Source organism: Semicossyphus pulcher, unplaced genomic scaffold, assembly GCF_022749685.1.
Source record: "Semicossyphus pulcher isolate SPU_LCO1_2020_fin unplaced genomic scaffold, fSemPul1.0.p SCAF_20, whole genome shotgun sequence".
NCBI lineage: Eukaryota > Metazoa > Chordata > Actinopteri > Labriformes > Labridae > Semicossyphus > Semicossyphus pulcher.
In genome coordinates, this window is record NW_027211694.1 from 10229836 (window position 1) to 10242147 (window position 12312).

The window sequence follows — 12312 nt, forward strand, 5'->3', positions numbered from 1 at the left end:
CTTAGGAATTCCGGATGCATACATACTAATGTGTGGTCTACAGGGTGGGGGAAATCTTACCTGAAATCTTCCCAGTTTAACTGCACCTGAAGGAGGAGGATGGCCAGGAGAGGACGTAGTTTCTTCCTCCAGAGAGAAGGGAACTGAAAGATCAACGTTTCAAATATGAGACAGGAATAGAACACATATATAAAGACGTGTATGAATACACTGATTTATGTACATACTTGCTTGTCCCGCTGAAGATAAGCCACCATGAGAGGCCTAGGGTTAGCATGAAGAGAGAGGAAAACTGGATCAGGACACTATACACCATGTCAGTGTGAGTTAAAAGACTGATATTCAAACGTGTGTGTGTGTTTACCTGAGTGTGTGTGCAGACAGGAACAGTCTCCGGGCTCAGCGCTCGCCTTAACTGAGCATCCAGGTCCTCCAGAGGCTGCTGGGACTGGAAAGCGGAAGATACACTTTTAGATACACGCAGAAAATTAAAGAAACACACACACACAGGCTCTTACGCTTAATTAACAATACAAGCACAGGTAAGACAAAAGCACATATGTATGGCTACAAGGGCTGGAGCATTCAGCAGACATGTTAATTTGTGATCCATTCAAATGTGACGGAGCAAGCAAATTTGTAACAGCTCCCCATCTCTGCTACAAGATGTATGACTTCATCTAATGTGGACCATAAGCGCACAAACACAGTGATTTAGAGGGCACACACACACACACACAAGGTGTTCAGCAGCTATATAATTTTAATGAAATCCCCCATTGAACTTTGACTACAGCAGGATTTTCCTAATCAAACAGGACAGAGAGTTACATAATGGACAGAGAAGTGAGAGTCGGCAACTCAGCAGGTCAGAATCTTTTGCAAAAAGAGCTACAAGGCAAACCTCATAACTGAGGAGGTAAATGGAAGCTGTATTTTTAGACAACAGCAACAACAAAACAGACTGGATATTAATGTTTGTGTAGCCGTTCCTCTCCGTCCAGTCTCTCCCCATCTTTTAACCAGCTTCTCCCTGATCTTGTCTTTCATCTTGTATCATTATTCTTCATTGAACATAAAAGTGCAGACATTTCTTTGTAGTTTAATGTTTCTATTTGATGTTACATTCTTCTCCATAGGTCTTTATAGCTGTTAAAATATACTTTAAGTACTTTGTATGAAGGTTTGCACAGCAGAATCACCGTTTATAGCAATGACTGTATATATAGACGGACGACATGTCTCCATCTGCTCTCATTGTACGAAATTAAAGCCAAAACGGCAAAGATCCCGCACGTCGACATATGTAACAACAGAACAGCTTCTTGTGTTGGTCCAAAGCAGACGTTCACAGATATGGAAACTTCAATGACTGTAGTGATTGTTTTAGTTACATCTCCTCTCGCCGTGTCTCCTCTACTCTGCTAATCCGGAACAGATCAGCTGTCAATCATCAACAGAGCTGTCAATCATCCTTTTTACAGCATCAAATAACTAATTAAAAATAAACTTGTCAGAAAAATTAACACTTGGAAATATACTATAATGACAGAAACCACGTTTGAGAAACATTTATTTGGCGTGTATTTTGATTTTATAGTTTGACTCATGTCCCATCTGTTAACATGGAGGAGGCGGGCTTTATGACCCATACTGCAGCCAGTCAGCAGGGGGCGCTCTAAATGTTTTGGCTTCACTTTTAGGGAACTGTCATGTCGTCCATCTTTTTATACAGTCCATTGTTTATACACACAGATACAACATGGAGCTGTGACCTTAAGCATTACATGCGTGGCATGACTATAGCATTGCATTGGAAATAAACTCTAAATAGGAGTGAAAAAAAAAACACCTGTATTAGACAAGGTCCAGGGAAAGATGGCAGGAGTTCTGAAGTAGGAGAACTGGCCTAATCCCAGAGAAAAGAGAGGTGATGAGAAGACAGAGAGAGAAGAGATTTGGAGGGGAGGAATGGTGGTCATTGTGGAGAATGTTAAAAGATATTGTCATGCCAGATGAGATGTAAGGAAAGTGAGTGGAAACTTTACACATATCTCAGCAATTTCTCCTTAAACAAACTTTGGTCTGCTAACCGACCACATAATTAACTACATAATTCAACTACAAGTTTTAGCTAAAATCTAAAAGCACAAGTGAAGCTTCTCGATCACTCACCGGCACCCTGGATAAAGGAGGTTTGGATGGAGTTGTCTGGCCAAACGATGCAGCAGGGATGACTGTAGAAACTGAAATCATAAAGTCAGTAGGCACGATTATCAACCGACGAACGCCCATATGCAGACGCATTACACGATCTGTCTACCTACCAATCTGTGCAGGGGTGGAGATCGGTGTTCCAGGGCCCTGGATTAGAGCAGGCGACCCAAGTGACCCCAGTGCAAGGCTGGAGGGGGGCTGAGGAGGGTTGGTTGGAAGGCTGGAGCCAGGTGTGGTGACCGATGTGCTGGAGGTAGAAGGCGGGCCTATTGGGGAGGAAGTACCTGCCGCATGGGCTCCAGAGGCAGGGTCGGCTGCTAAGATGTCTGCAGATGGAACCCCTCCGCCGAGGTCCATGAAGAGAGAGCGCAGCTTCTTCTCCAGGGCTTGGATGTCGTCTGGTTTGCCTTGGGACTCAGCGGATGCCTCACATCTAAGGAAGAAATCAATGAATGCTTTGTAATTATGCTTAACAAAGTACTGACAGCCCCTGGGAAGATTCAAAGAGAACTTAAAGAGATTGAATACAGACGTCTGGTCCGCCTCTCACCTTGCGTCACATTCCCCACAGTGCGTGTGAGTCTGCCCGGGCAGGGCTGCCGTCTGCGGCTGGGAGTGCACCAAGGTTGGTTGGACTGAAGGAACATTGGTGGTCACTGGCTGGAGCCCCACAGCGGAGGAGGAGGCGGAAGCAGGTGGAGTGAGGTGGGAGGAGGCAGTGGCAGAGGGAACCAGTTGGGGGCTGGGGATGGCAGTGGTCGGGATGACAGTGGAGGTAAGTGAAGAAGTAGCGGAGGAGGTGGGAGACATAGACCGGCGATCGGAGGAGAAATCGCTGGCTGCTAGAGTGGAGGAAGGAGGGGAGGATACAAGAGGAGCAGTCTGGGCGGGAGGAGGGGAGGTGAGCATTGTTGGGGGGATGCTGGCTGGGGGTAAAGCTGAGGGTATTGAAGTGACAGCAGACACAGTTTGAGGATGAGGCTGGGTGAAAGCCTGGGGTTGAATTTGTGCTTGTCCCTGGACCGGTACCTGTCCCTGGGTGTGAGACGCAGCCTGTATCCCCGGCGGCGACAGCACCTGCGACTGAAGGACGGACTGATTCACCACAGTGGGAGGAGGGGAGGAGGAACAAGGAGGGCTGAGACAGACGGCAGGCAGAGACGAGGGGGCGGAGGAAGAAGAGGGAGGAAGAGACGGCTCCGAGACCTGCTCCTGGTTTAAATTAGAATGGACAAGTCCAGCAATAGCATCCACAGGAGGAGTGACAGTGCTAGCCTGTGATGGGACAGGAGCTCCTGCAGGCAGCAGAGGAGGTTGGGTGGAGTGGATAGAAGCTGGGGCCGTGCTGGGTCCAGTATCAAACTGAGTCTGGTTCTGTCTGAGCTCAGAGAAGGCTTGTTGTAAGCTGATTGGTCCGGCAGACTGGGACAACAACAAAGTGGGTCCTGGAGGATGAGACTGAGCTGGAGCTGAAGCTGGAGGAACTGGAAGATAACAGAGAGGCTGTTTGAATCCCTTTGACCAAACAGTGCCTGCAAATACTTTTTACTGTTCGTTTCACTGACTTGGAGATTGAAACTGGGGCTTTATTCCACGTAGGACAGGTAATCTGTCCATGAAAGTACCATTCAGAGGAGGTAGAGAAGTAAAAGGGGAACTTTTCTCTCTTATAAATCTAAATATTACTCGAGGTAGCATCTGTTGAGGCTAAAGACTAGGGGTGTGAATCTGTCAATATCTCACAACAGATCACACATCGCTCGTGTTTGTAATATACGAGACTCGAGCTGCCAGGCATCCGTGATGTAGTGAATGTCATGAATGTCTTGGTGGCTCAAGAGGTCCACGCATCGCAGGTAAGAGCTACTCTGTGGGCGTTGCTCAAGGCTTCCCTCGTACAGTACCGATGCCGAGAGCTAGCTAACTTTAGCAGCGCTACTGGTCCTGCTGCATCAGTTTTGGTCCATGTTTACAACATCTAAAAATAGTAAACTGATTAAAAGGCTGAATTGGTGGAATACTCATTTAAAGGCTTTTTTCGGGCCACAAAGAAGGCTGCTTTGTGAGGCAGTGACTCGCTTGTTCCATCATGTGTCAAGGTCAAAGTGTAGAGAGGGGAGGATTGATAACCACTTATGAGTTTGGCTACCTTCAGTCTAGAAATCTAATGGATTTGATAGGTATGTAAAAACTTCTTATTTGCATTATTTAATAAACTATGAAGGACCAAGAGGAGCTAAAAGTTTTGAAGCACTGCTTTAGCTCTTGATCTACAGTTTAGATTTCCACATTATCCTAATGAAGATCAGACACAGCTTTTATATTCCAGTGTTCCAGCAGAAGATCCAACGGTATCAAATTGAACAAATGCCTGTGTGTTATTACATTAGGACTGTACATTTGGGCAATTTCCTCTAAAAGCATTACAGCCTGATCTGATAAGTGTGTCTGTGGCAAAGTACGCTGCAATTTAGTGTGCATCTAGTGTGGATATTTTAAAGGGCATTGCCGCTCTGTTTATTTATTGTGTTATTTAAGTGTGTCCGTCTTTGTTTGGCAATCGCTAAAGTAAGATTTCCATCCTTACCTGATTCAACAGGAGGTGCAGGAGACGGAGAAGGAGAGGGAGGAAACATTTGTTCCTTCAGCCTGGCTTCGGGTACGGGGCTGACGATGAACCTCCGCCCTGCTGAATGGACCACTTGTGCTGTAGCGCTGGGAGTGATGTCTAGGAGGAGATAAATATTCACATTAGGATGCAAACTGTAATTATTTACCACAATTCATCTAAAAGCTAGAAGAAAGAAAAACAAGAAAGAAAATGTGGAAAATCTCCATGTGGAAATCCCTTCTAAAATACTGTATCAATCTAATTCAGGGCTTTGCTAATGCTGCACTCTGCAGTGAAAGCTTACAGCCAGGCCCTGTTGCCCAACACGCTCCTGCTGCTAATCTACATTGTTGTTTTACCTGGCATGGGGACAGATATGACAGGAATCTGCTGCTCCATATCACCTCCCATCTGTAGATCAACAAGACACACATATATATGCACACATGCTTTAAAAAAACATTCAAATAATAATAATAATAGAAACATTAAAAAGTGTTAAATGCACCTTGCTGCTTGAATCTCTCTCCAGACCCTTCTCATCAGCGTTCTCGATCACCTCTCTGACCTGCTCGATGAACGACTCCCTCTCACTCTCCAGGATGAACTCACTCTGGACCTGGAAACAGAAACAGGTTTAAAGAGCATGACCAAACAGCATATTGCCTTCATGTGGGAACATGTAGATCAGGATGAACATGGGCATGTGAAGCCTATTCAAAATTCTATACATCGTTCAATCCTGGTGAAATATTAATAGTTCGAACTGTAATGATGTGATCGAATTTAAAATTAGTAATCTGCCTTCAGAGTCCCAGAATGCATCATGTTTAAAGTAGTGCGCCTTGTATTCCAACAGATGGCGATAACACGCCGCCTGCTACAAACCAATGGAGGAAACTAACGAGCCGAGCCGTTATTAACCTGTCCTGCTTCAGCGTTCCGACCGCAGTCAGAAAGCACAGGGGAGACTTATTGTTGTTTTGCTCCACAGCCGAAGCTGTCGCTAGCTTCGGGGCTAACTCCAGTCACTTTAATACGCCAGCAGCATGTAGCAAGGAAGGCACAGGAGCGGGAGTGTGGCTTGAGTCTTGGGGAGTCATAAGCTTTATTATGCACAATTGTACATTAGTTCTGTTGTTGACACAGCTACCGATGACTCTTTTTTTCTCTGCTCCAGTCCCTGACAGCTTTTCCTCAAAGTAGTAAAAGCCCCCCCTACTTAGTGTTCGATATAATTCAAACAAACTCCACGTTGAATTCTTACAAACTTCTTTTTTTAAATTTAAATGAATGAAAAGACTGTTGGAGGAAATGAAGCAAGTGATGGTTTGTGCGTGTACCATGATCTGTGCGATCTCCTCGGGGTTGTCTCCATCCAGGTCGAACCTGAAAGTCACCATCTTCCTGTTGTGGGTCTCCAGCTGACACTCGGCCACCCTGTCTCCTCGGTTCGAGATCTACAAGCGAACAGGAATAATAACAGAGAAGAAGAAAAACACCGTTAGAAAGACGATGACAGAATGTCAACAGATGCCATCTCTATTAGATGTTTCTCATTACTTTTATTGGAGCTCATAACTCTGTAACAACCAATAAATACCAACAGTGGAGCAGCACCAGGGAGAATTTATTGTGTAATTATGACTTTATAGATTTAGAGGATGGGCTATTACGTTGAGAACATTGAGTTTGGCCTTGGAGATCTTCTCATGGCGGGAGCGGCTTCGCACAGAGCGCCTCTGATGTCGCTTGGTCGAGCGGCCTTCATGGCGACCTCCTCCGCCCTCGTTGCCGTCGCTAAGTCCGGAAGTCTCAGAGTGGCCACTGAGGAGCAGAGAATATACAGAGATAAATAAGAAGTTAGTGACAAAGAGCTTAGATCAGCTTTTGTTTGAGGAACGTGGCATGTGATCCTTACCTCTCTATGGATGAGAGAACTTGAGGTGGCTGGAGTTGGGACAGGGACAGCTCTGAAGACTGAGAGGCAGACTGAAACAGATACAGGCACATCAATAATGTACATCATGGACAATCCACAGGATCACTATCACAATCAAACAGCGGGAAAGCTGTTGGGTGAGACGATAAAGCAGGAAAGCATGAAATAAAGGCAAAGTAAGACAAAAGGAGGAGAAAAAACTAGATCCAGATTGAGCTGAACAACAACTTAAACTAGAGCATGGAGAAAAAGGAGCAATGTAAGAACTGCCACAAGAGAACCTGAACTGTATTTATAACGTGCATACAGTCTATCTCCAATCACACATGCAACTGTTCCTATAGTTTATGAATGACTAATTGAACGTAAAAAAACAACAGTTTCAACAAAGTTCAGCTTAGGGCGACTCTTGCACTTTGACCCAAATTAAATCTGCTGACTGTGAGAGGTCAAATCCAAGCAAGAAACACGCATGAACTGACTTCTTATGTAGAAAGAATTTCTTGTTATTTGACTTTTGTCTCAGGTACAGAGAAATGTAGGTGTGTCATATATGATACTTAAATTGATGTAATCAAATAAATTACTAAAGAAAACTTAATCCTTGTTTTTTTTTTTAAGTGTTTGAGGCTTAAAAGGATATTTTGACACATTACTCTTACACAGGCAGTGCAGCATTGCATCACATACTGTAGACTATAATATTTTCTCCTCTAGGGCCTCAGAAACTTTGAAGTCCACTTGACCGGTTCTCACACCAGTCATACAACACTTTGATTAAAGTGATAATCCCGAAGATCTCAGTCTCACTCTATTTGGCGGCACCTTATGGCGATAAAAGGCAAATGCGGGCGCATATGTCCCAGATAACGTCCACAGTTGGCTCCGGTTGTAACTCTTGATTTTCCTCGCTGACGGTCGCTTTCCTTTTCAGACTGTTTGTCTTCATCTGAGCGTCAAATTTGTTTCCTTTTCCGTTGATTTTCACTTATTTTTGAAGTTGTATCTGTAGTCATCGATCTTTTCTTTTTGTTTGTTCAGCCATAGTAGATTACTGCTTACTCGCAACACTAAAGACCGGAAAAGCAGCCGCTTAGCTTCGCCTACCCTCTCTGGCAGACCAACCACTGCTGGCTGATGGAAAATGCGTCACTAACTGGGCGCCGCTTGTGAAAGTCGCCACAGACACCCAGTCTGTAATACTGCAAATGCAAAGGCTTTCATCAGCGGGCCATAGGCTCAATCACCATTGTGTTACCTCATTCAGCAGTAGATAGTGACTTAACAGACATTTATTTAAATGAAAATCTTCAAGATTATCACTTTAAAGCAGATGGTCTTCTGTTGGAACAGCCGTGGAACATTTTGATTAGGAAAGACATTTTTTAACGTCCTTATATTAACCCATTCCCTCTTTGTTTGTGTCACAGTATGAAGCTGCTTTGATGACACATTGTTGACACATTGTATTATATATTGTCTCTCTTAAATGTGCTTAATTTGGCATGAATTCCAAGTTTTAAATCCTAATTATACTCCATGTCTCTACAGAAGAATTCAAAAAACAGCCCACAGCTGTTAGATTCAGGACAAGGCATCCACCTGGTGTGGTTGACCGTCCAGTACCTGGGGAGGGGCTTCCATGGGAGTATCAGGCGGGGCGGTGACTACACTGATGATTGGCACCACAGTGGCCAACGGCTGAGGCACAGGTGTGGGCACAGGAGGAGGAGTAGGAGAAGGAGGGGAAACAATAGTAGCAGGCACCGCTCTAACGGGGACTGGCAGAGGAGAGGGAGGGGGAGCCACGACCGCTGTCGGCATGGTAACGGGGAGGGACGGCGGAGAGGGCAGGGTCACCAAGGGAATGGCGGATGGCGTTACACTTGGCTGAGAGGAGGAGGAAAGGCCAGAAGGAGGAGGAAGAGGAGAGGGCAGAAAGGAAAAAAAAGAAGGCAGGTGAGGCAGAGAAGGGTGGGAGGAACAGGTGAGAAAAAGGGAGGCGGCAGAGTTACAGGGAGGATGAGGACGTGGGTAAACCCGGTGCAGTGAGCACAGACAGGTAAGGATTTGATCCCTTTGGTAATGGAACAGTGAGCTACAGCTGGTCTTTAGTTTAACTGATGGTTCCTCTAAAATATAATAGAAGATACAAACAAAATATAAAGTCACCGTAGTTCACTGATCCATGACTAAAAGGTTTGACCTAGAGACCCTCAACAAGCAACTTTTCAAGCACGATAAGTGTGATGTGATTAATCCTATTAGTGACAACATCTCACATTAAAGAACGTCATCATCATGCAACAACAAACGACTTAGATCACTGCAGACAGCGGTCAGTGAGGCTTTACAGGTGGTGAAACAACATGGACACACTTAACGCCATATTAAAAACGTAAACATGAAAACTACCTACAGAAGTTTCCTCTTACTAAGAGTTCATATTTGGATTATAGGAACCAGGTTTTTCAGCTCTTAAAAAATGATCCAAAGAACTGATGCGTTCAAGGTCCTGGAGACAGTGTGGATTAAAAGAGCTTGCGTGTGCTTGGGACAAATTAAAGGGGAGCCACTCGACCACATGAAAACACAGTGCTACTCGAAGTAATAAAAGCCGGCTACCAACAGTTTTCTTCAAATCAAAACGACTTAAACTCTTCTGAAACCTAAATAATATTATACATTCAATTATGACATGATTACAACTGAAGACAGTAAAGTAGCGTGTATAAAACACAGCTCACTTTGCAGGTTTAATGTAAGCATCAGTGACATTAATGCACAGAATAACTATATATTCTCATCCATCCATCCATTATCTATCCTGTTCAGGGTCGTGGGAGGGCAGGAGCCTATCCCTGCTGTCATTGGGCTAGAGGCGGGGTGCGCCCTGGACTGGTCGCCAGCCAATCACGGGCAATTTAGAGTCACCAATGAACCTAATGAGCGTGTCTTTGGACTGTGGGAGAAAGACGGAGTACCCAGAGGGAAGCCACGCATGCACGGGGACAACATGCACACACACAGAAAGGTCCTAACTGAGATTCGAACCAGGAACCTTCTAGCTGTGAGGCAACAGCGATAACCACTGCACCACCGTGCAGCCTGTATATTCTCGGGAGGCAAGAAGACATCAGCAGCACTGTTTCAAATATCCTCCTTATACTGTTATCAGTTCTGACATGGAACTATTTTTCTTGATGTCCTTAAAAAGTGCTCATGTATCTGTGATTCATGCTATAAATAAGACTAGTAGGATCATAAGGGGTGAACGAAGGACAACTACTAACGAGATATATCCAAACAGCACCAACACAATTATGTACTTAAATACACCCATACACACTTGTTTACATCAGGACAGACAGGGACCTACAGTACAGTAAATCCACATACGCTGCCATACATAACGGTACCTGGACCAGAGCTAGCTTAGCAGCTTGGTACAGAAAGTACAGGTGTTCTATGCTGGGAGACGGACTGAGGTCACAAAACTACACACATACACAAAGTCAGAAGTAGGCACGTATGAACACACATAAAAACAAACCGGTGATGAGCGCAGGCAGCATGCCGACGAGAAACAGAGAATGGAAAGAAAAAAAAGAAAGAGGAAACTGAGCTGAAGGAGACGCTGAGTTTACAGTGTTAAAAGAAGCAAACCATGCAGTAATAACAGATAGATCAAGCATGACATTAAATGCATCATACATACATTTAGCTGTACATTTCATTGCTGTGTTTCCACTGAATGTGCCGCATGTTAGCTGACTGTGTGTGTGTAACCTTCTGTAAAGGTCACTGTTGTAATCTGTGTGCATCCATGTATGAAAACATCCAACTTAAAGGAGTCCCTCCAGGTGAATCTCACCCTGAGGTGTATTCACAAGAACTGTAATAACTCGGTGTTTGCAGTTATGAGATTTAAATCTGGGTGCAAAAGTTCAAGTGTGTGTAATTACTGCGACTTTAACCAGGTGTGTGTGTGCGTGTAAAGATGAATGCAGGCATGTATGCGCGGCTTGAACTGCATCCAGAACCAGTGACAGCTTGCGTGCATAAGAAAAAAGTATTGTCTTACATATGTGTTTGTATTAGTGCTGCTACTTTCTGTACCTGTGCAGACGCCTGCGGCAGAGATGTGTGTGTGGGGCTTTGGACTGACGCAGCGCTCTGACTGGATGAAACCACCTGGAGAGAGAGAGAGAGCAGGAGGAAATTACCAAATATATAAATGTAAATATTTTCATGCACACCAATATCCTTGTAAGGTTTGGAACTAGTGCGGTTCAGAGTCATGTCATGCTTATAATAACCAGGATCAAGTCAAATCCCATTTATGAGAAGCCAGTATTTCATATTTCTCTCAATTAAATTCACTTATATATTATCTATCTTTATTGTTAATTTCCTGAGCGGTTGATAACCAATAAAATAACCTCCAGAAAGGTAAGAAACACGTGACAGCACTCCTACAAAATGTGAATACAGTTTCAAAGTGTGAGTGTAATTATGGTAGAAAAGCCGGTTCAAGTAAGGAAACTGAATACATTCTGAATAAGAAACATTTGATCTCTGATTAACATCCAATTTCATGCTCAATCAAATCAGTTCAAGGCTGCAATTAGTTCATAGCAGTGTTTTTGTGCTGGGGGCAAACACAGCTCTCCAGAGATACTGTGGTATTACCGCGGGCACAGTGCCAGCTCAGTGGGAGGGGTTACCTTCAAGCAAAGGCAACAACTTCAAAGACAAGAGCCGATATAGGAGATATAACTGTACGAGTGCAAACATAGCGTGTTATTCTTGGTGTTTTATCTTTTTTGGCATCAAAGGAGAAAGACGTTGGTTTTATTAAGCAAGTTGTCTAACCTGTTGGGAGGCACCAGGAGGAGCTTGTTGGGATGCGACAGGGACCAGAGGAGGTCCTGGAGAGGCCTGAGGGGTGGGAGTCTGAACCTGCTGCTGGAAGACAGATGAAGAGATGCGATGTAGAGCAAAAAGGACGGAGGAGGAATAAAGAGAGAGAGAGAAGTAATAATCAGAACATGTTTGCAGCGTGTGGACCAGAAACTGTACATGAGTGCAAACACAAGGTACGTCAGCTGCTCTCTAGTGATTTTAAGGCTTCTTCTTGTGTATGCACACATGCACACAGACAACACATATGCACAACGATCTGTACGGAAACAGATATATGCATATACACCGTTTAAGTGTAGCACGTACATAAGTACAGGCACAGTACTGGGGTTAGGCAGGGTGTAAGTACAAGGGGTTTATCTCACATGCAGGTCGGACCTAAGTGATTGGTAGTGATAAAACATCAATGAAGCACAGAGTAGAAGCTGGCATACTTACACCAAACACTGAATACTGAACTAGTGTTTTTCCCTAAAAACCCTAACAAACAAACTATTACATTAGAGCAGAGGTACAGTAAGAAAATCAGTGTATGAACCATTGGTCAACTCTTCCTTTTCGGGAAGATGGTATTAAGTAAAAACTGCTGCCTGAGTGAGATTTAAAGGGGCAGGGC

The 12312-nt window shown here is 44.3% G+C and overlaps 1 protein-coding gene across 6 annotated transcripts in view; it reads right to left on the reverse strand.

The window, feature by feature from the left end:
• Nucleotides 1–12312, reverse strand: part of wnk1b (WNK lysine deficient protein kinase 1b) — a 97303-nt gene that overhangs the window by 14919 nt on the left and 70072 nt on the right. For 4 of the 6 annotated variants that reach the window (XM_069671331.1, XM_069671330.1, XM_069671327.1 and 1 more), the window contains 16 exons: nt 11646–11738; nt 10890–10964; nt 8397–8660; nt 6750–6820; nt 6505–6655; nt 6172–6288; nt 5337–5447; nt 5188–5239; nt 4805–4945; nt 2768–3701; nt 2328–2650; nt 2176–2246; nt 1853–1909; nt 365–448; nt 228–264; nt 61–143 (listed from right to left, as the gene is read on the reverse strand). In XM_069671331.1, the coding sequence (XP_069527432.1) occupies nt 61–143; nt 228–264; nt 365–448; nt 1853–1909; nt 2176–2246; nt 2328–2650; nt 2768–3701; nt 4805–4945; nt 5188–5239; nt 5337–5447; nt 6172–6288; nt 6505–6655; nt 6750–6820; nt 8397–8660; nt 10890–10964; nt 11646–11738 (2664 nt within the window). The remainder of the gene's footprint in view (nt 1–60; nt 144–227; nt 265–364; nt 449–1852; nt 1910–2175; nt 2247–2327; nt 2651–2767; nt 3702–4804; nt 4946–5187; nt 5240–5336; nt 5448–6171; nt 6289–6504; nt 6656–6749; nt 6821–8396; nt 8661–10889; nt 10965–11645; nt 11739–12312) is intronic. The other 2 variants (XM_069671329.1, XM_069671332.1) reach the window with 2 other exon arrangements.